The sequence below is a fragment of the Triturus cristatus genome, chromosome 3_2 (genome assembly GCF_964204655.1).
Source record: "Triturus cristatus chromosome 3_2, aTriCri1.1, whole genome shotgun sequence".
Taxonomy (NCBI): domain Eukaryota; kingdom Metazoa; phylum Chordata; class Amphibia; order Caudata; family Salamandridae; genus Triturus; species Triturus cristatus.
The window spans coordinates 961208879-961235354 of NC_140584.1; the positions used below are offsets into that span (position 1 = coordinate 961208879).

A 26476-nucleotide genomic window follows, 5' to 3' on the forward strand; every position below is an offset into this window, starting at 1 on the left:
GGTACCAAAGGTGGGCGGAACACTAAGGCCCATCCTGGATCTACGGTTCCTAAACAAGTACGTAAGGACGCAAAAATTCAAAATGACGTCCCTACAAGAGGTACTCCCGCAAATGAGAGACGGAGACTTCATGTCCACCGTGGATCTCAAAGATGCCTACCTGCACATCCCAATGAACAGGCAGCACAAAGGTCTGTTAAGGTTCGCCATTGGCAAGGAACACTATCAATTCACAACCTTGGCATTCGGGTTAAAGTCTGCACCAAGGGTTTTCACAAAATGCCTGGCGGCAGTGGCAGCGTACATGCGGAGGGAAGGGATTCATGTAAACCCTTACCTCGACGACTGGCTAATAAAAGCAAGTTCACGCGAAAAGTGCGAGGAACACGCACAGCGGGTCACGAATACACTAACGAAGCTGGGATTCTCAATACACTGGGGCAAATCCTCTATGGAACCAGAACAGGTGAAGATCTTCCTGGGGGCAAAGATCAACACCTTACAGAGAACAGTGATGCCCAGCGAAAAGAGAACACTGGCCCTGCTGAAGGAGACGCGCCTCTACCAGAAGGGGCAAGCTCTGATAGTGAGAACAGCGAGCAAGATCATGGGGATGATGGCGTCATGCATTCACCTAGTTCCCAATGTACGCCTACACATGAGGCCTTTGCAGGAATGGCTGCAACAGCAATGGTCACAGGCAAGCGGAAGTTGGGAGGATCTAGTGGTTGTAACGCACGTGGTGCAAGAAGAGATAGCATGGTGGAACAGGGAGAACAAAACTATAGGGAAGCCCTTGACACCACCAAACCCAACGGTGACCATCACCACAGACGCATGTAGATAGGATGGGGGGAGCACATATGGACAAGCTCAGAGTGAGGGGTCTGTGGACTCCAGCGGATGCGGTCAGACACATCAACTACCTGGAGTTGAAGACCGTATTCCTAGCCCTGAAAGCCTTCCAGAAAAAACTGTACAGCCAGAAGGTGTTGATACAAACAGACAATACAACAACGATGTTCTACATCAACAAGCAGGATGGAACACAGTCATTTCCCCTATCCAACCTGGTGCAGGAGATTTGGAGATGGGCCATCCCACTCAAAATAGACCTGCTGGCCATTCACCTACCGGGCAAGGACAATGTGGAAGCAGACTTGCTCAGCAGGCAGACTTGGGCGTCCCACGAGTGGGAGCTCAATGGACAGGAAACGCAAAGGCTATTCAGAAGGTGGGGTACACCGACAATAGACCTGTTTGCAACACACCAGAATGCAAAAGGCCAAAGCTTCGCATCCAGACAACCAGAAAACCAATCCAAGGGGAATGCCCTATTGATAAGCTGGTCAAAAACATTTGCCTACGCTTTTCCGCCAATACCACTGATACACAGGGTACTCAACAAGTGCAGGACCAGCAACATGACGCTGATCCTAGGGGCACCACAGTGGGCAAGACAGACCTGGCACTCGTAAGTAGTGAGGATGGTACAGGGACCACCACACAAGTTCACCAAAAGAAAGGACTTCCTCTCCATGCAGAACGGAGAGGTTCTACACCCAGAGCCAGAGAGCCTCGGCCTAGCAGCATGGCTCCTGAAGACATAGAGTTTGCACACTTCAGGCTACCTCTAAGCACTATGCGAGAGACACGGAAATTCTATGGGGAAAAATGGAAGAGGTACACACATTGGTGCAGGAGACATAAACTGCAAAATAAGATGACAAGGGAATCAACAGTGCTAAGATACCTCACGCACCTACTAAAGGCTAAACTATGTTCGTCCTCACTAAGGGTACACCTCACAGCGATTGTTGCCTACACACGAGGTGAGACGGGTGAAAGTTTCTTTACATCGAGTTGTAAAGAGGTTCCTGGAGGGGGCAAAAAGGATAGCGTCACCAAAAAGAATGCCGCCGCCGGCGTGGAACCTCAACTTAGTCCTAACGGACCTTATGAAGGCACCCTTTGAACCCATTCACAAGGCCTCCCTTCAAATGCTAAAAATGAAGACAGCCTTTCTGGTGGCAATAACCTCGCTGCGCAGAGTAAGCGAGCTGGAAGCGCTAACGCTGCAAGAGCCCTACATCCAGATACACAAGGACAGAGTCGTAATGAGAACGGACCCACACTTCATGCCGAAGGTGGTGTCAGCATTTCATATGAACCAGACAATACAAATACCAAGCATCTTTCAGAACCCTACCACAGGTGCAGAAAGGGCACTGCACACTCTGGACGCTACAAGGGCGGTGATGCACTACATTGAGAGAACCAAGGAGCACAGGAAAACTAAGCAGTTTTTTGTGTCCTTCGCAACCAGCTTCCTGGGTAGGCCAGTAACAAAGGGCACCATTGCGTGATGGATCGCACTCACGATACAGTTCTGCCACAAACAGGCAGGGCAAGAACTACCAGAAAGGGCACGGGCCCACTCCACAAGGAAGAAAGGAGCAACAATTGCTTTTCTGGCAAACACACCCATTCAAGACATATGCCTGGCGGCAACATGGGCTTCAGTTCACACGTTCACTAGGCACTACTGCCTGGATATACAAATGAACAAGGAAGCACAAGTAGGACAAAAGGTGCTTCAACATATATTCAACGACCAACGCTCATCTTCCACCCAGCCGCCACAAAAGTGACAAACCGCTACAAAATCGGTGCACAGCATAGTGAATCCAGAAAGATTCACGCTGCAAAACGAATAGTTTCTTACCTGTCGGTGTAGTTTTGCAGCTTGAAAATCTTTCTGGATTCTCTAGCGAACCCTCCCACCTCCGCCAGAAAGATGAGGATGGAGAAGAGGGGGGAAAGACGGAGAATGGAGAACAAAGAAGTTTTGAAGAGAAATGTGTAAAAGGATAAAATTGAGAAGAAATACGGTAAATGGCCTAGGGTTAAAAAAAAAAAAAAAAAAATTAAAAAAGAATCCGAAGATGGCGCCCCGAGGTGGGACTTCCGCAGGAAGCAGGACGACGTCACGAGAGGTGCACCAAATGGTGGGACACAGACGCCCACCTGGGCTACAAAAAAAAAGACTACGAATCCGGACCCAACCACCAGAATAATGCACAGCATAGTGAATCCAGAAAGATCGTCAAGCTGCAAAACTGCACCGACAGGTAAACTATTCGGTACTTACTAGTCCTGCCCATGTGCGGGGACCCCTGACGACATCAGTATATCTTCTGAAATGTAAAATTTTGCCTTTTTCAGGAATTTTTCAGATTATGCAGCCTATATATCTAGGCTACAATGGCCAAATTCTTCATCATGAAGACATAAAAAGAAGCAGAATAAGGTATTTGAAGATAATTTGAGATGATTTGCAAACAGCATAAAGATCCCTCATGAACTCTTTTATGATCGAAATGAAGGAGAACAGGACAGAGTAGCTTCATATGCTGTCATTGTGTGGCTAAAAGACACTGTGCCACCAGTAGCCCATCATGCACAGCAGGTGGCAGTTGCAGGTGGATCCTGGAGCATTGAGCTCTGCCTCTTATAGCTTTTTTCCTATTAAAATGTTCTCAAATTGCTTAATATCCCTTTACTTGAAGTTTTTCATCTCTCCCTGCTTTTTTCTGTTGTTTTTGACTGGATATTTTGTCAAATAAAATGCCTTCACTACTTGACAAGTGCCCTGAATGCAGCAGAAAGGTCAAAACAGACCCTCACGAGGTCTGTAATCTGCCTACCTTCATTTCATCTGCCTCACACTTGTCATATCTACAAGATGTTTTTGCGGTGCACTGAATGAGAAAGAGAGAAGATTTGCCTTGAGGAAACTGGAGAGAGACGCTGTCAACAAACACCCTCAAGTGGGACTTCAGAGTTAGGGGAAGGTCAGTCTTCCTCTAGGGCCCTTTCCCCAACCTCCAGAGGATGTGAAAGGTCTGAGAAGCGGTTTTCTAGCCAAAAACGACATTTGTCCCGGTCGACGTAGAGAGGATTGATGTTGATGCAAGGTACTGCTCCAACTTTGTCACCTTCAAGAGCGGACTCAACGCCGGAAGCGTTGCCATCGAGATACCCCAATCGATGTCTAAGGGGCAAATGCCGTGGACTCACCGACTCGTTGAACGCGGCGGTTTCTCGCTGTGAAGAAAAAGTGGTTCGACATTGACTGGGGTCGAAGACTACACCAACATTTAAACGGAGTAGGTCAACATCTAGGAGAGGACAGCAGACAAGGAAAAAGAGTAATATAATATATTCCTCTGCAGATTCACAATATTCAAGAGCATATTCACCCTCTGCCATCATCTCCGTTGCCTCCTCCACAGCCATTACCGCCTCTGTTGCCACTACCTCCACCAGTAGCGCATCCTCCTAAAGCTCCTCTTCCAGTGCCTTCAATACCTCAACCTCACAGGCCTATATTGCTCTCTCGATTGCGCCACCACTCTCGTAATTGTGGCTGCCATAGATTTGGGTTATCTTCCATCTCGTCACGATGTTCTCATCATCTTCATAGGTCTCACGACACCAGATCAAGGTCACAATCTCATCGGCACCAAACTGATACCTCCTCCACTACTACAGGAGGGTGTTCCCAAACTTTGACAGACTCCACTCTGGTTGACATCTCTTAAACCGGAGATGCAACATTGCATTCAGAACTTTCCATTCTCAGGCTCTACGCACTTTGGAAGCCATGTGGAAGACGAGATGGCAAGAATGAAAACTGAAATGGACACTAAAAGCTGTGGGTCTTGAAAACGGAAATCATTCTGACCCTGCCGACGTCTGTTCTATCCTCAGAGGGTTCAATCCCCTCACTGGATCACAGGTAGATCTCGGCTGCAACATCAAAGATCTTACCAGCCACACCGAAAACAGACAAGAGAACGCTCTGCCCAACAGCCTGGCCTAGGGGATAAACTGACCACAGGAACCAAACCATGAGACCTCCCTTCCCCCTCTTTTGTTATCCACTCTAGTAGGGGAAAGTATTTCGCTTTACCTAGCAAAGTGGCAACGCGTCTCAAAAGATGCCTGGGTTTTGAATATTGTGTAAAATGGAAATTGTCTCAGGTTCCACCCCATCTCCATTCATTCTACCAAAGCAGTCCACTTTCTATCAAGTTACTAAGGTCAGAAGTCAACACCCTTTTTCAGAGGAATGTGGTGGAAGCCGTTCCTCACAGGCAGCGGGGGAATGGCATTTACTCCAAGTGCTTTCTGGTGACAAAGACAGGCAAACACTAATTCAGACCCATTTTTTAACTCAAAATTGCTAACAAATGGATTTGGTGGAGAAGTTCCGGATGCTAGCTTTACATCAAATCTACCCCCAATTACACCAGGGAGATTGGCTTTGGTCCATGGACCTTCACACTGCATACTTTCACATTCTAATCACCAAGAAGCATAGAAAGGTTTTAAGTTTTGTTGTGGGGCTCGACCATCACCAGTACATAGTACTATCTTTTGGCCTGAAGTCAGCACTCAGAATATTCTCGAAGTGCATGGCTGTGGTGGCTGCCCATCTGCGAAAGCATTGGATCTTCATCTGCCCATAGCTAGATGACTGGCTCATAAAGGCATCCTCTTCTCAAGAAGCCCAACTGTATTTCAATTGGACTTGCGATCTCCTTAATCAGCTGAGTTTTCAAATCCACCTCAACAGGTCCACGTCCACACCAGTCCAGGCTTTACATTTCTTAGGAGCCTCCATCTACACCATTCAAGCAAAGGTGTATCCTTTGGATAGGAGCGACGCTTATCGATCCTTCAGAAAGGTCAGACTCATGAAGGTCCATCATCCAGCAGTAAAATAAATATCTCTTCTTGGATCGATTACCTCCTGCATCTCACACTCCCAATGTTTGCCTCCGCATGTGTTCTCTCCAGGAAGGTCTAGAGGACCAGTGGGATTAACTAACCGGCAACTCGGAAGCCAGGATCACACTATCCATACAAGCAATACAGTCCCTGAATTGATGGTGGTCTCCAGCCAATCTCCTACAAGCCATGCCATTTCACCAACAGGTCCCCTCAGACCACAGTGACTGACGCATCAGTACTTGGAATGGGCGCTCAGGTGGATCGCCACCAGATTCAGGGCTCATGGTCTCAGAGAGAGATGACATGCCATATCCATCTCCTCTAGCTCCGGGCAGTGCATCTAACGCTCATGGCTTTTCACCCATCATTTACGACGAACACCCTACTCGTTAAGACTGACAATACTACCATGTACTACCTCAACAAGTGGGGGTGAGGGCTGGCACCAGGTCTGTCACTAGAGGCCCAGAAGATTTGGAAATGGCTCCTCTCGAGGAACCTGCAGATAACTGCAAATCATCTCTCGGGTGTACAAATTGTACAGGCAGACGCCCTCAGCAGAGCTTTTGATTAAAACCACAAATGGGTCTTGCACGACTAGGTCGTTCAAAGTATCTTCTAATAGTGGGGCACCCCTTCTATCGACCTGTGCGCCATAGTGAAAAACCGAATTGTCGCTGCTTTACCTCCAGGTACTACCATCCAGAGACGCTGAGGGATGCTCTATGGATCGCCTGGTCCGGTAAATTTCGCCTTTTCACCAATTCCCCATATCCCGGCAGTCCTTATCAAACTGTCCCACTCCAAAGCCCAGATGACCCTCATAGCTCCAGAGTTGCCATATTAATGACTGTTCTCGAGCAGACCAGACCTGCAATCGAAGTTTGGAGGCCAGATGGTGCACTCCAATCTCTCCCCCTTGAGTTTGGCTGCATGGCTCCTGAGCTAGTGCAGTATGAAGACCTAGACCTGCCACAAGATTGGATGGAGATCCTCAGAGGCTACGCTCCCTTCCACTCGCTCTGCTTATGCCTTCAAGTGGAAGAGATTTTGCTCTCTTTGTTCCTCTAAGAACTTGGACGCTACTATCTGCCAAGAATATCTTAATCTTCCATACCTTCTACACTTGGCTAAATCTGTCTTGCAATTCTCTTCTATAAAAGTTCACCTGGAAGCACTTGCTGTCTACCAAGAATGTCTGTCGCAAACCTTTTTTGAATACGTGTAATAAAGGATTTCGTAAAAGGGCTGAAGAAGGTTTTGCCTCCCATTAGATTTCCCTCGCCTTGTGTGGGATCCTTTTCAGCCTATTCACAAAGCTTCCCTACAACATCTTTCCCTGAAGTCTGCTATCCTTGTAGCAATAACTTCAGCTCCCAGGGTTAGCGAGATCCAAGCACTATATTCTCATGAACCGTAAACCAATTTATTCTAACAAAGTGGTTATAAGAATTCCCCTGAAATTCCTCTCTAAAGTTGTTTCAGACTTCCATGTCAAGTAGGCCATCTCACTGCCAACATTCTTTTAAAATCCCTCTACTCCAGCGGAATGGACTCGATTCCCTGGATGCAAGGAAAGAGGCAGCTGCAGATCAGACCAATTGTTTATAAGCTACGGTCCGGTCCGTACAGGCTTAGCCACCTCCAAGCAATCCATTTCACAACGGATAGGGGCTTGCATTTTATTGTGCTATCAAAAGGCTAACAAAACACACTCGGCTAAACCTAAAGCACACTCCATGAGGGGGAAAGCAGCTACTGCTGCTTTACTACGCAATGTACCCATTCCAGACATTTACAAAGCAGCTACTCTTATTTAGTGCTTATGACTATAAATGGAAATCCCCCAACAAGAGAAGGATTAGTTACTTTCCTGTAACTCCTGTTCTCTTGTAGAGGAATTTCTATTATAGTTATAAACATCCCTCCTTCCTACCCAGTCGAATGGACAGAAGTATTCTCTACATCTGTTCGCACATCACCTTCAAAAAGAACTGAAGCAAGTGCCACCTGCTGTGCATTAAGGGATACACAGGTCTCTGGTTACTTAAATACACAGCCTTCCTCCCGTCCATCAAGGAGAGGCTTGTGCAGGTTCTCATTGACAGCATTACAGACCTGTGGTACTGCAATAAGCAGGGTGCATTTGGGGCCGGTCTTCTGTCAGGCTGCCCTACTTAAGGTGACTGTATTCGTATAACCTCTTTTTAATTGCTAACCATTTAGCGGGGATCCCTGGATGCCAGTGCAGTATTTGTTTGGCATACCATGAGTGGAGTCTCCATCCTAAGGTGTAGTGGGGCATATTTAATCAAAGGGGTATGCAATGGCTAGATCTATTTGCTATCATTAAACAATGAAAATCCTAGGGTCTATGCAGTTACTGGTAGTGCCAGTGAGCAAAGGAGCAAAAGCGCAGAAATAAGCAACACAAGAAAAAAAGAGAAACATCACCTCCAGGTCATAAACTAGACTTGTGTGATGATGATCAACCTATTTGGTAGAAGTTGGCAAACAGTGTGTCTAAGGGCAAATCCCTTTTAGGACGTAATCCCTCACTCACCAGTGGTGACATGCTTCATCATAGGGACTCTCCTCCCAAAGGAAAATCCTAGTTCCTTTGAGGGCTACAACCCCCTCACTGAGAGGGAGGAGCTCAGGGATGTTTTAGTTTCTAATTTCAAAGGATCGACTAAATCCACATATGATGAGCTAACATGTATGAGTGAGGATGCAGTGCAAAAAATGAAAAAATGAGTATGTGATAACAAGTGGTGAATTAAAAATGGCTAGGAGGCATCAAAACTATGCTTTAATCAGAAGATGCCCACTGTCAAGATTAAAAAAGCAGTGAGTGCACCTGCGGTATGGATTTAAACTGCTATGGTGTAAACTTAGATGGTAAACCTGTTTCAGCCCAAGAAGACCCAAACTGAATCAGGCTTTCATCAGGACCCTACATACAAGCTACTGCTAAACAACGTGAAAAAACTGAAAAGGATATGTGGCCAACGCAATGTCATTGGCTTCTCATATCAACTGCTGATACCTGTAATTAAAGGTAAAAGACATGTATGAGTTATATGCCCAAAGATATCAGTCATATGAATACACACTGAAAACAGTCTGCACAACCAATCTTAAGAAAAAAGAAGAATATCCACCTTACCCGCCAATGCTGGGTACAGGACCTCACCTCTACCTGGCAACCGCTCAGGAGGGCAGCACCGCTATACAAAAAAATATATTAACAGTTTGTAGAGTACAAATACTAATGAGTAAAACACTCAAAGAGAACACAAAGCCTGGTCATTAAGTGGTAAAGATATCCACCTATGCCAATCAATTAGAGCTATGCTTCGTGTATAGAGCTTTTGAAAGCAAGGAGGGATTCATACATTGGATTGCCAGAATACTGATAGTCAAAAAGCTATTATCGTGGGCCAGGACAAGCAGCCAAAGACCACTAATCATGTAGCCACTACTCCCAATCGTATGAAAGGACCATACGTAAAGGGTACACGTCCTCCATAGGAACAAAGATCATAGTGTTGGAGGAACCCATATTCCCATGATTTCATGCTTAACTTGAGAAATGGACTATCGTAACCCCCAACGCTGCCCCCTCACTGCGAAAAATAGAAGGTGCCATACCACTAATCACAGAGGTGAAACAACGTTACAGAGGTGAAACAACGTCTAGCTCCCGACAGTCCCCCAGATCAAGGCGTTCTTTCGAGGGATCTAAAGTAGGTACTGCAAGTAGACCAAAAAGTATCATCACACTCACCTATCCGTTGGTACTACTGGCCCCAGAGAGCCTGCTGCCGGAGGTGAGTGTATCGCCGAGGGACACGCTCTTAAATACCCTCTTGATAGAACGTTAAACGGTGTCCGGTGATGTGAGACTCGCGCACACTCAGTGATCTTAACTATTAGTAGGCATGCGCGAGACTGAAGATACTACAATGCGCACATGCGCCGTGTTTGGTGCGCCCTCGAATACTGCCAACAAAGGTACTATGCTCATGCGTTTAAAGGAACTTCGTCAGAAATCTGAAAAAGAAGCGTGCTCATCTATCAGAATAATCCTAACGTAGTGTCTTTTCGGTAAATCCATTACTTTGTCAGCTTAGTTTGCCCCTCCTTACCCCTCTAAAGAGCAGGGCTCCATTGGCTTGACTCTAAAAGAGCGTAGTTGCAATATTGACCTTTCATAAGATTAACGTGTGGATGACCTGTGCAGAAACAAATGCAGAAGAGACTCTGTGAGGGTGGATAGTCCTCTGTATCAAAATCTGCTGTACACTGGCCAAGAAGCAGCCTCCTGATGGCCCACATGCTCATTCCAACCGAGCCAAGTTTATGACACCATTTGCCCAAAGCACTGGTGACTTAACTGTTGCATCTAGCGCTCTCCTTTTCTTAAGGACTCCCTTGACTACTGTCCAGATCTTCACCTTTGGAAGGTACTGCTGTGTTATCTATTCTAAAGGTGAGGTTTTTTTGGTTAGAAGTATCCTTCAGAAGGAACAAGATACTTATCTTGCTTTTGCTGTTGGATACTCTTTCTAACCGCAGATTACTCAAGGGATGTGCTTGTATGTGGTTACGCTCCGTCACTTTCACGGTGGTCCGAAGTCACTGTGGAACCATACGGTGCTACCTACTGATGGATAGTAGGATTGCTGGAAAAATTTCTTCTGAAACTGTCTCGTATCTGGAAGTATTTTAAAAGTGAGGAATGTGCAGTTAGATTATCCTCCAGAAAGAGCATTACTGAAGGTGAGTAACTTGTTTGATGCTGAGAAATATTTTACAAGCGTTTATAGCCCTTTTAACACTTACCTTTACCATACAGAGTCTTCTCCTCATGTCTTGAGATGCTTTCTCCTTTTATGCTTAGATATTTCCTCTTTTGAGAAGCATCTTGTGAAAGCCAGCAGATGGTGCATGCTTTCAGTCTTTATAAGGTGCCACATTTTTTTTCTACTTTTAGGGCAACCACATGAACTTCAAAATCCAGGTTATTATCGAATCAAATATGAAGGTATTTATGAGCGTCCAATTGCCATTGTTTAATCCTTTACATGTGTATGTAAAGGGAGTTAGAGTAAAGGTGTCATTGCTGCATGTCTTCAGTAATAACTGAAGTTATGCCATGAAAGCCTATTTTACAGTAACCTTTGATATGCCCCTTCTACCTCAGCCCTACTTCAGCCCCCTATAACACCTGAAAAGCTGGTATTCTAGGTTCGAGGAATTCCAAATGATAGAAATTTGGCTGGGGTGTTAGGATGATGCTAAATATACAACTTATTTCGTACTTCAGTACATAACTTTTAATTACGTACTTGAGATCAATATGCTTTTATTTGCTGTGATTCCAGGGTTTAATTGAATTATGGCCTATGAAGCTGACGTTCTTGATGGGCAGTGACCTTAAACAGCCCAACTATTTTCTGCTAACACAGCGAACACATTTTTTTTCATACAGTCATACATTTTGATACCATTTCCTTTGCTATTGTGCCATTGATGGATTGGTCAAGATGTACATGGTGATGGAATTGTTTTCTTACCAGTGAGCTGGAGTACCAATAATTAAAGCTGCAGTAGTCTTGATCTTAACTTTTGTTGGTGTATGTTAAAATTTAGTTAGGGAATGTGTACTGGGAATGTAGAGTTAATTTATTATGTTTTAGAACTAAGCCTGTGCTGAATGAGTCATGGTCACGCTCCCGAAACCCAGTCAACCAGGACAAGAGGATTAGAATGGGGGTTGGGTGCTAGGGAATCACCTTTGCTGCTGAAGAAACATCTAATCAATTTATCAAAAAAACGCATACCACTAAAGGTTCCCGCTATAAGAGAATGATTTGAGTGGGATGGGTTATGCAAAATATGCTATTTCCCTTTGGCCCAAATTGCTATGTGAAATTTCCACAGTTTGATTGGGTTTGTAATTTGTGTTTTCCTAGAGACAAACCACAGTTAAGCTAATTACTTAGTGTATCAAAAATGTAAAACCAAGACCACTAGATGTCTCCAACAAGACTCTAGTTGGGCTCACTTGCCAGCAATTGAAAGGTCGGCCACAAGTGATGTAGCATAAGGTGCTAATGAGGAATTTGAAAGTGATGCTGACATGCAATAAGAGTGTAGCCCTTTTTGGATTATAAACCTGAGGAAAAAGATCAAGGCCAAGCACATTTTGTACATAAGAAAGCCGTATCATGCAGGCAAACGACAAAATGAAGCTCCACTCAAATCTACAGATCAACATAGAAAAACTTCACTCCTACACGCACAAAAAGACTAAAAAGGAGGGACGCATGAGAAAAGTGTAACCTTGAAGGAAGGTGTGCTTCCTGTGAGCATTGATTCCAAGACACTGATTGACACCTACTGGAGCATTGATTCACTGTTCAAGAAAGGACTCGGAAGCCAACCTGTGTATCTTAAAGGGACCCTCATGACCCAAAAAATATCAAACTTGAAAATAAGGTAAGACCTGCAAAGAGAACTGAAGTACACGCTTCTGCAGTCTGCACTGCTTGAAAAAGATCTGTTGATGCCACACGTCTTGGAACTAAGAAACCAGTTCCCGCTACTGAGATAGAATGACGTTCAAATCAAAAAAGCTTTTATTTATCTTTATTTTTTATTATTTAATTGATCCTGACACATGGCGCATTGCAGCTCTGATACATACTCTTCTCCTTGTTGTTTTTGTAATACCACAAACCCTAGTTAAGGAAAAATAGCTATAGGGAAGTAATTGCACTATAGACACACATGATAAATACCTGAATTGTGTAAAACTAAATGAAAGGAAAAATATTTTTGAGTATGCCACACCAAATTCTCCATCTTTGCTTCTGTATCAAGAGCCAAAGGAAGGACTCTGGCCAGAGGACGAACAATAATTTAAATTGCAGGATGACTCTTGATGCATACATGATAAGACTCCGATAGTGAAGAACAAGGCATGGGTACTTTCCTTATTGGAAGGCAGATATTTTCTCTCATCTGTCTCCATGCGTGCCTCCAATAAAGCACAAAGGTTCTAAGGAACCTTTGTCTCTTGTTAGAGGAGATTGCAACTCCACTATCCAAAGCCACAGCAGAAGAGGCACCTCTACAGCAAAGCACCACAGTTTTTAGCTGTGTAATTCGTAGTACCCAAGAAGGATGTCCCTTTTTTTTTCAGTCCTGGACCCGGTGTCTGGTATACTCCTTTAATGATACATTATTTCTAGATTACTATGTTGCAGGAGGTCATGCCACGTGTAAGTGAAGGGGTCTTTCTCACCACACTTGATTTTAAAATACATTTCTATTTATATACTGATGCATCCAAAATACTCGTGTTACTTTGCTTTGCAACAGGTGCAAATGATTACCTGTTCAGACTCCCCAGGATTTCGCGATTTGAAAAATAATTGCGAAATCAGCACTTTTGTAAAAAGGCAGCGCTTTTTACAAAAGTGCTGATTTCGTGATTTGAAAAATAATCAGTCAGTATAATCATGTGTGCAACTTGTTGTTTACTGCGCAGTTTTAGGTGCATGAGAAGCTGGGAGAGGATTGAATTACAACAAACCATGGTGTAGGCTTGTAAGCAGGGTAGGTGGTGAGAGAGTGGAAGGGTTGATGGCACTGGTCAGGGTAGGAGTGTCTGCACACTGTTCTGGGGCGAGAGTAGACAGAAAGTGCGGAGCAGTGTTGGGTGCCAACGCATCCCCTCTCCTTGTTTCGGGACCCAGCAGGGGTGTATTTAGGCTTGCAAGAGTGTCTTAGACTCTCGCAGGCCTACTCCAATTGAAAAGTAGAGTTATGATTGGTCCTGGGATCTTTATTTCCCTTGGGCCATCTTGCTCCTTCAGAAGTCAGTCTAGCAAGTTCTCGGAATGGCTGCCAGAAACTTGAAAAAAATGTTGCTGCCAGCTATTACAGGACTAGGGGACTTAGCATAGCAAACAAATAGGCTCATACACTTGAAACATGCCTATTTGAAAGTGGAATGCTCTGCTAAAACAGTTTTTACTGATTCAAGACTGAAAAAAGGTATGATTATGAGTAAAATAAAGTTCTGCAATAATGTCGGTAAATTTCAATATTTGTGCCGCAACACTTGCAAATCTAAGCTGCAATATCCTGGGGGATCTGCCTGTTAAGTTTTTCAGTTTTAGAACAAAATTTGCTCCAACACGGTTTACAAAGTGTACACCAATGGAGGCTGCACATCTATCCCACCAAAACTTACATGTATTCTCCTACCTAAAAGATCGATTGGTAAAGGGTAGGATGACTTGCCAGTGCCTGCCACACATACAACAGAAAGTTACATTGCTTCGCTGACCAGAGTGCACACTTGGTGTGGAAAAAAATCCCATCTGCAACCTCCGCTGAATCAGATTTTTTTTATTGTAATTGTATTTGTTTTTTACTTTTTAATCAGTCAGGCTACAAGCCTATCCCACATGTGAGATTGCCAGCATTCTAGAGCAAGCTGAATTTATTACTAAACTTGTCCCTCTCTGACATGAGAAACGTTGTTAAACTGTAGGCAATGATGGCATCATGCAGTGTATTAGTCCTTTAAGTACTTCTACAAAAGCCTCTTCTTCCCTGATGTTTTAGCGAGAAAATGGTCTTCAGCAACTAAGAAGATCTTGTGTTCACTTGCATTGGATCTTTCATATTTTTGCATCTATGAATTGTTCCCTGTCGTCAGACTGGCAATTCCCAGTAAACAGTGTTGCAATGGCCGTAGGCCACATCGAAGTTTCTTTAGTAGAAAATCCACCTCATTTGAAGCAACCCAAACTTCAGTCAACTAGGTGGAAGCGATTGCTGGCCTCTTGGGGGAGTAGGAGGGCTTAGCTCAGATTAATACCACGTCATGTATGAGCGATTTTCTGTGAAGTGCTCTGCTGAAACCTTTCATTGACCTGATACTCTCTGGTCTATCCTGGGGGCTTAGTCAGTTGCATCTTTAGCTTTCAGTGAACTGGGGATTCTTTTTGGGCTAAACTGGTTAGAATGTTTCATTTTTATGAACCAGGGAGACCTGCCCTTGGACACAAACTGTCATCATGACTGGGAGAGAAAAAACCTCTTCAAATTTAACTCTACCTGTGGTCAAAAAAACATCTACAATTTTGACCCACATAACCAGTGTATTTCACGCACACAAGCCTTAGCGCAGTGACATTTGTAGTACTTTTCCTTTGAAGATCCTGAAAGCGAGCAAGAGGAGACTAGCACTGTATATTCTATAAAAGAAAATTACTCTCTTAAAGGGGGTTGCCCCCACACACACACACACACCTTGGGATGATTCTGTGAAAAATGCTCCACAAGCACATCCATGAAGGCTGCACAAAAAGCAGAAACCTGGATTTCCCAGAGCTGGACTTGCATCCTAAAACACCTTCAACCACTGCTTTGCAAAGGTAGGCTGGAATTTCTCCAGAAAAATGCTATAGGCAGGATGCACTTCATTCTGTGGAAAAAAACTGTAAGAATCAAGCTCCCTGGATGTCCTCGCTGATCTCCTTCCTCCTCCGGAGACCTCTTGTCAAAGATCAACCAGGAAACACTGTTCACTTGAGACCCTAGTCAACGTTGCCAACGTACTCTATGTCTAGGGCATCCGTTGAAAGCCAGACATCTTAGATGATGTTGAGGCTTACCAGGAGTGTGACTATCAGCCACAGACGTTTGTAGCTAATCGCCATCAGCCCTGCGCACCTTGTCAGTGCACAGATTGAGTTGTTGAAAGTACATGTTGCGTTTTTCACAACTTTACAACAGATACTGGACAGCTCTCTAAAACTAATTTCTCAACACCCTACTGCCTCCTTCACTACCAGCACCACCACCTTCACCTCTAGCGGATAAGCCCCTAAAGACAGTTACACAGACAGTGTCCCTTCCACTTCTAAGGACGTGAGAAAAGGACTCCCCAGATTCAGTTTACTCCGAATTAGAGGAATAATACGAACTACCGGATAAAGGGGTAGAAATTATTAATGGAATTAATATAATATACTAAAACGTGGTGATAAATCACTTGTTCAACCAGATTTACTGTCTGATGATCTAACCCTTTTATAAAAGAAAATGGAAAGAGCGGCTAAAAGAAATTGAACCTTCCAGCGACCTCTGTAGAGCAAAAATGCTTCCTGTATGACCAAAAAGCCTTCCTGGCATCTGCTAATTAAAAAAACAGATCATGCCTTCCTCTGCTCCTTCTGATAGGGATGGCAGGTACATAGATAAATTGGTTCCATGACGGCAACATCAAATCAAAGCTGTTATGACCACCAAATGTGGCATGGCATCCTTCCATTAATTGACCTCATACTAGTGGATAAGAGGGATATTGCTAGAGCTATAGTCAGAGGGTTCAATAACTTGAGCGGCCATCATTGACTCCTCAATGAATGGTCATATGTGGGCTTTTGACTGGTCACAGGAGCAGTTGTGTTGAGAAGATAGGGTTGGCCATGATTAATATTTTTACATTTAGAAGTCCAAGCAAAGATGCTGTACATGCTACTTGGTAGAATAACTTTGTTTTGAAAACATGTTGATACCTTCCAGTCTGTTAAGGAGGATACCGATGTGACTAAATCTCTTGGAGACCTCCAGCATTGTCCTAATTGTATGGCTCACGTAAATCCTAGACCTATAAAGAAGGTTTCAATCAGTTTGGAGGTCCAGGGTGCCTGTCTTACCCTCCAAGACAACTCGGACCCAACCAGGGTTATACACCAAATCAAAATCATTGACAAAGGTAATTCAGACCTTCCAGTCAAAAAAGGATCGCCTCACAAATGCACTTGCAAGACAACACGAGCTACACTTCTTGCAGCTACCCCCCTCACCGCTAGAATCCCTTTTTTGCCCCGTATGGGAATCCATAACATTGACTCAATGGGCTCTCCAGATTGACCACTTCGATTATACCTCGGATGCCCACAGAAACCACTGAACTGTCCCCATAGCCCATAAACCCTGCCCACTCCAGGAAAACGGCATCTGGAAATTCTTCTCAAAGATGAGTCCCAAGACTGCCCCAGAGCCCAAAGAAATCCAAGATTGCATTTCAGGTTCTTTCTGATAAGGAACACAATTGAACAATGGAGACCTATTACGGACCTCAGGGAGCTGACCAAGTTCCTGAACAAACCAACCTTTCACATGGTACCAATCCAGAAAGTGGTTATGATGCTTCAGGGTGCATATTTCCACATCCAAATTCATTAGAAGCACAGAAAATACCTCTGACTTGCAGTGGTGCGCTGCACTACCAATTCACGGTGTTACCATTTATTCTCAATTTGGCACCTCAGATATTCACCAAGTGCTTAGTACCAGCTGCTGCCTTACCTCACATGACCGTGTTATCAAGTATACTGGTACTTAAGAGGACTGACTCATCAAGGGAAGAGGTAAATGTTTTAGGGTTGCTTGATTGACTCTGTTTCACAGACTAGGACTGACACTGAATGTCGACAAGTGTTCCACAGATACTTGTACAAAACTGCTGTTCTTAGGAGCTATACTAGGCAAGCAACTTGAAAAAGCTTCCCCTTGACGGAAAGACTAATCAGTCCATGGCAAGTATCTCGTCAGTCGGGCAGTACTAATCTCTCTTGGGCCTGATGTCATAATTTATAAGCTTTATACCCTATTGCAGAATCTAGATGAGATCTGTCCAACAAGGGCTAAACAACCCCAGTGCAAGCAAGTTCACAGCACACGGTACAGCAAGGTCCATGTCACTAGACATCTGTAGCAAGCGCTGGCATGGTGGCGCATTCCTACGAATATCAATGCAGGGCATCCATTCTACCCTTCATCGGACAGAGAGGTGCACACAACATCCTTAATAGAAAACTGGGGAGCTCATAATCGGGAACTGTCGACCAGAGGTCTGTGGTCAGACACAGAAATGAAGCTCCACATCAACATCATGGAGGTCCATGCCATAAGACTGCGTCTCTGGGCGCTCTTCAAGACTGGCATGTCAAGAAGTCATTATCAGAACAGACAACACAGCATCTATATTTTACATCGCCAAGGATGAGCGATTACCAGGCCTCTCTCAGAAGATAAGCAGTTACTATGGGGGCCATTTCCCATCACATGGAGATTACTGTGGAGCTTCGCCCTGGACTCCAAATTGATCAGGGAATGTGACACGACCAAAATGATTTCTCATGAGTGGGTGCTCCACCAAAACAAAGTAATCTCTCTTCCAAAAATGGGGTCGCCCCACACTGGACTTGTTTGCCACCCACAACAACAAATGCCAGCATGTTCTTGCAACCAGTGCCAACATCTTTTTGTTAAGTTGATTTTTCGCCGTTGCATGTGCCTTTCCTCAGTTGCCCCTGATCTCCCTCCCCCCCCCCCCCCCCCCCCCCCCCCCGCCTCATAAGAAAGGACAGGCAGACCACTCTACCCTGCTTCTCATTGTCCTAGCCTGACCTCACCAATACTGGTTCACAGAGCTCCTGAATCTATCTGTACGTCTGTCAATACCCATGAAAAATGCATTCTCGTCTCCGGGCACAAAGGAGGCATTCTGCACCACAATCTCTGGTCATTGAGCCTGACATCATAGTACCCGTTGACCTGGAGTATGGTCATCATGATCACACAACAGATTGTAGAGACCTTCTGACACAAGCCCGGCTCCAGGTACCAGACAAACCTAGAACACAAAAATTGAAGCTTTTAAGTCTGGTGCAAGGCTGAAGGATTGCATCCTGTGACTAAAAAAACTACCAACTTCCATACTTACTGAGCCTAGCCAGCTCATGTTGCCTTCATTTGAGCCGATCCATAGAACACATCTAGTTTTCCTTTCCTGGAAAACAGCACTTTTCCTGGTACTTATGCCAGAACACAAAATAGGGGAAATGCATGCATTTGCAGTGAAAGAACCAGTTTCTGTTTTTCTACAAATAAGATTATCTTATGGACAAATCTGAAGTTTTTATTTTAAGATTCCTACTGATTTCCAGCTGAATGAGCCAGTCCTTCTGATGTCCGTTTTCCCCACATCCCACAACATCAGCAGAGAAGTAATTGCACTCAATTGATTTGCACTGGTACATTAATTTTTACATGGCTAGGAGGAGAGACATTCGCTGTAATGAGAATCTGTAGCTTTCGGCCACCCAAGAATGTGCCAACCCCTGTCCAAACGGAATACATGTTGGCTGTCTGCCTGCATCCCCTTCTGCCGAAGTAGCCACTCCAGGGACGAGTAACTGTGCATTCCTCGAGGAGCATTACGACAATTCCAACACCCTATGCTGGTGTGCTTCTGCAAGACATCGGCCGTGCAACTACCTGGGGGAAAAGATACATATTCACAAAGCACTACTGCCCGAGTGTGAATTTAGCACTTGACACCGCAGTGGGGCATGCAATCCTCTGTAACCTGTTTCAATGAAATTGAGCCACTTTCCTACTTTATTAAGTTTTAATTGTTATGAACAGCTTACTATTCTGATTTGTGATCCATTGCTGTAGAAGAAATGTGTTGCTTGCCTGTAACTCTAGTGTTGGCATAGGTCATATATTCACATGCTACCCTCCCGATCAGAGGCTCATACTCTTCTCACACTTAATGCTATGAAAGCTGATCTGTGGTGACCTCTATGGGGGGTGGGAGAGCTAGCTTTGACCTCAACGGCTGAAGTTTAGGTTGCTATAAATGAGGTGGATTTACTACCAAATAAATGCCATTGTTGAGGCCTGTGGCCATTTTAACACGATTTACTGATATTTAAGATCACTGTTGATTCCCATGCATGTGAATTTATGAAAGATACCAGTGCTGGATAACTGGAGTTAGAGGTAAATAATTGCTTGTTTTTCAGACGAAGTAGAACTAGTTGTGGTGGAACAGGAAAAATCTTTCATTCAGGAGTCACTTTGCAGACCCTCTGCCACAACAAACACTTAGCAGAAACTCTTGTCTCACAAATTGGGGCGCTCACTTAGAAAACCTAGCAGTTGAAGGCAAATGCACACCAGTGGAAGCACAACAAGATAGTATCTTCGACTTAAGTGTTTTTTTCTCTACCTCAAAGCTTTTCAAACACATCTTCAGGCTGAAGGTGGTACTAAGTCAAATGCACGATATGACAAAAATGTAGTTTGTTCATAAGCACAGAGGAACACAATTTACTGTTATCCGAATTAGCTCAACAGATTTTTTTTGTGTGCTTGAAAATGTACCATTGACCTGGTAGCAAAACGTGACCGGTATAGGCAGTGACTTTGCAGATGGACACTCTTGAGTGGGAAATCAAGACTGAGTTGTTGCACTGGTGCTTTCACGATTTGGTCACACCAAACATGGATTTGTTGGTGTCCCACGACAACAGAAAATTGCAAACGTATACCTCCAGTTCTCGCTACTCATAAACTTTTGACAAAGTCTGTAATGTCTGGGTGCAACCCCCCCCCCCCCCCCCCGCCCAAAATCCATCTTGGACAGTACTCCTCCTGAATTCTGTCACCTCACTGTTGTATAGCTTACAAACAATATGTATGACGCCCAGCTTTATCATGCAAAGAACTGAGAGCGTGTCAAGTCGTTCTGATGATGACCCAGATGTAACACTTAGTGAGACACCTAGTCTCGAACAAGTGTTCCCTTTTCAGTATGTAGGACCATCAAGAAACATCCATGGGCAATTCATTAAACTCATTGATGTCCCCTCGCCTCCCATCTTCTTAAAGATGTCTTGAACCCATTCTCTGGTGCCTGTAACGAATATACCTCATTCTTGAAACCATCTCTGTGGTTTCCATCCATGATTGTGTTTAGTATTTAAGGACCACCACTCAAACCCTCATGTAGAGCAGTCCTTCACCCCAGATTATCCTGCAAGATATAGTTCAAAGACTATCTTGGTGATTGCCAGCGCTCAGAGAAGATGATGCATCTTGGCTGCCACCAATAATAGATGAATACTTGAGGAAGGCTGCTACCGCAGAGCGTTTGCCTTTTGCAGGAGTGATATCTCCACGACTCAACCGATAATAACAGCCTGAGATGTCAACAAGGTAGGCAGGGCGCTGTTTCTTACTGAGAAATTCTAGATTGCAAGTTACTCTACTACACACTCTCCTAGGGTAGCATACAATTTAGGTTTTAGGCTTTTTACATTTTACCATGTTAAAATAGTATTTTTGTTTTTTACAATGTTCCTTCTTGCTCTTTTTATTATATTCTTTGTGAGGTTTTCCTAGAAGTACTAAGACACATGTTTTCCCTGTTGTAATAAATAATTTTAGTTAAGTGTCTGTTCTTAGTACTGTGTGTGTGATACTGTGAAGAGCGATCTAGAATTACCTTTTCCAAGGTGCCCTATATCCTGTTTTTTGGGATTGTTAGAAATTCAAAGGGTAGTGACTTAACTTAATCTTTGTATTGAGTAGGGTTTTGTGGGACTACAATAACCTTTCACATTGTAGTACTACGCCTGAGTCATCGTTTATGCAACACTAGCCAGGGATATTGGCTTCTGCTTTCCCCTCTTTCCCATTCTTTCCACACATGGTTTCAAGGATGAGTCCAGTACCTATAACATGATTAACGGTGACTGACACACAGGGCACTTCTCTTGTTGCACCCAACGGTTAGAAATATCAGTCTTGCCACGTGAATCTTTCTGGATTCACTATGCCGTGCATTATTCCGCGGTCTGGTGGTTGGGTCCGGATTCATAGTCTTTCTTTTCTTTTTTTGTTTTTTTATGTAGCCCATGTGGGCGTCGACGTCCCACCATTTGGTGCACCATCTTCAGATTCTTTTTTCTGCCGTTGGGTCTGGATCTTCACCGTGAATCTCCAGAGTTTTTTGGCGAAGAAAGAAGAAAAAGCACGAGTTTCATCGAAGAGAACTTGAGGAAGACTACAGAAAGGAAGAGCAACAAGCCGGGACGACGAAGAAGGAGGAGAACCGCGAGATCTTCGACGTCCACCGGAGAATGTGCACTTAGGGACACTGAGCGCAGGAATGGACAAAACCCCTTTTAAATTCTGCCGTAACTGCCACCACAAATACGCGCAGAAGGACCAACATCCGGTCTGCAACCTTTGCCTGCCAGTTGACCACGAGAGCAAGGACAGCAACTCCTGTTCGGCCTTCACACCGAAGACGCTCCGGGTGAGAGAGAGAGACAGAGGAGAGCCAACTACAACATGGAGGGCAAGGGAAAGGCCCCGACACTGTACGAACTGGGCCTCACCACCGACGACTAAGACAACGTCGCCGAAGAACCTGATGACTTCACGGTCGCAGAGACCGATAAGAAAACGTCTGACAAGGTAGGAGAGAAGTCGAGCGCTAAACCCTCGACAGGGCCCCGAAAAACAGTCAGACTCTCGAAAAACAGAGTCAAAATCCTCGAAAGGAACACCGGCGCCGAAAATTTCGACGACCGCGAGTGGATCCAAGGACGAAAGGACCTGCGGATCCTTCAAGAAGGACTCCCAGGTGCCGAAGACTGCCGAAAGGCAAAGGTCATCGAAGCAAGGCCAAGAAAGTGGGCGTTCGGCTTCGAAAGATAAGGTCGCGTCGACGCAAGCTCCGTCAAAGACCGGCACTCGACGCCGAACACGCCTCCGAAATGGAAAAGAAAAAGAGGAGGCTCAAGGCAGAGATGGAGAGCATCCTTCAATGGAAAAGGGAGTTCGACGAGAAGATGAGAAAATTCACTATCCCAACGAAACCACCGTCGATCATCGTCGAGGTTGAGGAACAGGAGGAGTTCGACGCAGAAGAACTGTCGAAGACTCCTGGAGAGGAAGAAGAAGACCTTTACTATGAGGGAGAAGAATATGAGGAACAACAATCGAACTACGGCTCGGAGCAGTCGACGGCACAGGACCTGGAGTGGCAGGACCTAGACGCCGAAAATCCAGAAGAGCCTGTGGAGGCTTACCCTTCGAGGCCTTCGCCGCCAGATGACATAGGGGCTTACAATATGGTAGTCAAAAGCGCGGCTGCAGCTTTTGGTGTTAAGCTGGAGGAACAAAAGCCGAAAGCAGACTTTTTACTGGAGACACTGCTCCCCATCCAAACTAGGAGCCAGTTCCTCCCCATGCTCCAGAGTGTCATGAACCAGGGGAACGAGGCGTTCAAGGACCCAGCAACATGCAGGTCCATCACACCTAGGACGGAGAAAAAATATAAACACTCCTCCCAGGACCCTCCATACATAAAAGGATCCGTCACAGCAGATTCAATCATTGCATCTACTGCCAGGAAGAGGGCAAATGTCCCAGCAACCTCCGGACCACCTCCAGACAAAGAAAGCAGGAGGATGGACATGACGGGGAGAAAAATAGAGAGAAACGCGGCAATGCACTGGCGCATGGCGAACTCCAATGCCCTACTGAACAGGCACCAATACCAACATTGGGACGAAATGGGGGAACTGATGAAGCACCTCCCTGAGCAATACCAACAAAGAGCTGCGCACCTAGTGGAGGAAGGAAAGAATATAGCAAACTCTTGCCTTAAAACAGCGTTGGATGGAGTAGAAACATCAAGCAGGCAGATGGCAATTGGAATAACAGAAAGAAGGCAAGCCTGGTTCAGGATTTCGGGATTCAAGCAAGAAGTTCAGAACAACATCCTGAACACCCCTTTCAACGGAGAGACGCAGTTCGGGGCACCGGTGGATGAAAAACTCACCCAGCTCAAAAAGGAGAACGGAAGAGGAGGAAACCAGCCGGGAATGTCACACCAAACATTCCAGCAGGGCCATCAAGGCGACCATCATGGGCAGCAGGCCCAGCAGAAACAAAACTGGCAGTAACAGCCTCGGGGCCAGTCCTTTCGGAGTAGGGGGAACGGACGAGGCCAGAGACGCAGAGGGGGAGACCAACCCACCTCAAAGTGACTTCACACAGGAAAGAGTGCTCACCCACAAGATCCCTCCGAGGGTGGAGCACAAAAGATCAAAGACGAGAGGGTTACACAGACCAAACGCCAACGAACATGCAACACCAGCAGGCGGCAGACTGAGACGTTTCCTTCAAGAATGGAAAAAGATAACAGACAAATGGATACTCAACATCATACAGTTGGGATAGAGTTGGAAAGGAAACCACCAAACAGAAAAGCAAAGAGGAGGGAGCACTCAGGAGCTAGTGCAACTCGTTGAAGAAGCACAAGAACTACTCCTAAAGGATGCGATAGAGCCAGTACCTTTCAAAGAAAGGAACAAGGGAGTGTACTCAAACTACTTCCTGGTACCAAAGGTGGACGGAACACTAAGACCCATCCTGGATCTACGGTTCCTAAACAAGTACGTAAGGACGCAAACATTCAAAATGACGTCCCTACAAGAGGTACTCCCGCAAATGAGAGACTGAGACTTCATGTCCACCGTGGATCTCAAAGATGCCTACCTGCACATCCCAATGAACAGGCAGCACAAAAGTCTGTTAAGGTTCGCCATCGGCAAAGAACACAACCAATTCACAACCTTGGCATTCGGGCTTAAGTCCGCACCAAGGTTTTTCACAAAATGCCTGGCGGCAGTGGCAGCGTACCTGCGGAGGGAAGGGATTCATGTATAACCGTATCTCGACGACTGGCTAATAAAAGCAAGTTCACGCGAAAAGTGCGAGGAACACGCACAGCGGGTCACACACACACTCACGAAGCTGGGATTCTCAATACACTGGGGAAAATCCTCTATGGAACCAGGACAGGTGAAGATCTTCCTGGGGGCACAGATCAACACCTTACAGAGAACAGTGATGCCCAGCGAAAAGAGAACACTGACCCTACTGAAGGAGACGCGCCTCTACCAGAAGGGGCTAGCTCTGACAGTGAGAACAGCGAGCAAGATCATGGGGATGATGGCGTCATGCATTCACCTAGTTCCCAATGTATGCCTACACATGAGGCCTTTGCAGGAATGGCTGCAACAGCAATGGTCACAAGCAAGCGGAAGTTGGGAGGATCTAGTGGTTGTAACGCACGCGGTGCAAGAAGAGAGAGCATTGTGGAACAGGGAGAACATAACTATAGGGAAGACCTTGACACCACCATGCCCAACGGTGACCATCACCACTGACGCATCACTAATCGGATGGGGAGCACATATGGACAAGCTCAAAGTGAGGGGTCTGTGGACTCCAGCGAATGCGGTCAGACACATCAACTACCTGGAATTGATTCATAGCCCTGAAAGCCTTCCAGAAAAAACTGTACAGCCAGAAGGTGTTGATGCAAACAGACAATAAAACGATGTTCTACATCAACAAGCAGGGAGGAACAGTCATTTCCCCTGTCCAACCTGGCGCAGGAGATTTGGAGATGGGCAATCCCACTCAAAATAGACCTGCTGGCCATTCACCTAGCGGGCAAGGACAATGTGGAAGCAGACTGGCTCAGCAGGCAGACTTCGGCGTCCCACGAGTGGGAGCTCAATGGACAGGAAACGCAAAGGCTATTCAGAAGGTGGGGTACACCGACAATAGACCTGTTTGCAACACACCCGAATGCAAAATGCCAAAGCTTCGCATCCAGGCAACCAGAAAAACAATCCAAGGGGAATGCCCTATGGATAAGCTGGTCAAAATCATTTGCCTACGCTTTTCCACCAATACCACTGATACACAGGGTACTCAACAAGTGCAGGACCAGCAACATGACGCTGATGCTAGTGGCACCACAGTGGGCAAGACAGACCTGGTACTCACAAATAGTGGAGATGGCACAGGGACCACCACACAAGTTCACCAAAAGAAATGACTTACTCTCCATGCAGAACGGAGAGGTTCTACACCCAGAGCCAGAGAGCCTCGGCCTAGCGGCATGGCTCCTGAAGACATGCAGTGCGCACACCTTAAACTGCCTCAAAGCACTATGCGAGTGCTCCGGGAGGCAAGGAGACAGACGACACGGAAATGCTATGGGGAAAAATGGAAGAGGTACACACATTGGTGCAGGAAACGAACTGCAAAATAAGTTGACAAAGGAATCAACGGTGCTAAGATACCTCACGCACCTACTAAAGGCTAAACTATGTTCATCCTCACTAAGGGTACACCTCGCAGCGATTGTTGCCTACACACGCGGTGAGACGGGTGAAAGTTTCTTTACATCAAGAGTTGTAAAGAGGTTCCTGGAGGGGGCAAAAAGGATAGCGCCACCAAAAAGGATGCCGCCGCCGGCGTGGAACCTCAGCTTAGTCCTAACGTAACTTATGAAGGCGCCCTTTGAGCCCATTCACAAGGCCTCACTTCAAATGCTAACAATGAAGACCGCCTTTCTGGTGGCAATAACATCACTGCGCAGAGTAAGCGAGCTGCAAGCACTAACGCTGCAAGAGCCTTACATCCAGATACACATGGACAGAGTCGTAATGAGAACGGACCCACACTTCATGCCGAAAGTGGTGTCGGCATTTCATATGAACCAGACAATAGCAATACCAAGCTTCTTTCAGAACCCTACCACAGGCGCAGAAAGGGCACTGCACACTCTAGACGCTAGAAGGGCGGTGATGCACTACATCGAGGGAACCAAGGAGCACAGGAAAACTAAGCAGTTTTTTGTGTCCTTCGCAACCAGATTCCTGGGTAGACCAGTAACAAAAGGCACCATTGTGCG

At 45.5% G+C, this 26476-nt stretch overlaps 1 protein-coding gene across 13 annotated transcripts in view; it reads left to right on the plus strand.

The window, feature by feature from the left end:
- The window catches only part of VEZF1 (vascular endothelial zinc finger 1), a 353507-nt gene that overhangs the window by 275315 nt on the left and 51716 nt on the right, over positions 1-26476 (plus strand). For 7 of the 13 annotated variants that reach the window (XM_085649507.1, XM_085649508.1, XM_085649509.1 and 4 more), the window contains one exon: positions 10799-10849. The exons of the other annotated variants lie outside the window; for them this stretch is intronic. In XM_085649507.1, coding sequence (XP_085505633.1) covers positions 10799-10849 — 51 coding nt within the window. The remainder of the gene's footprint in view (positions 1-10798; positions 10850-26476) is intronic. 13 annotated transcript variants of the gene reach the window in all.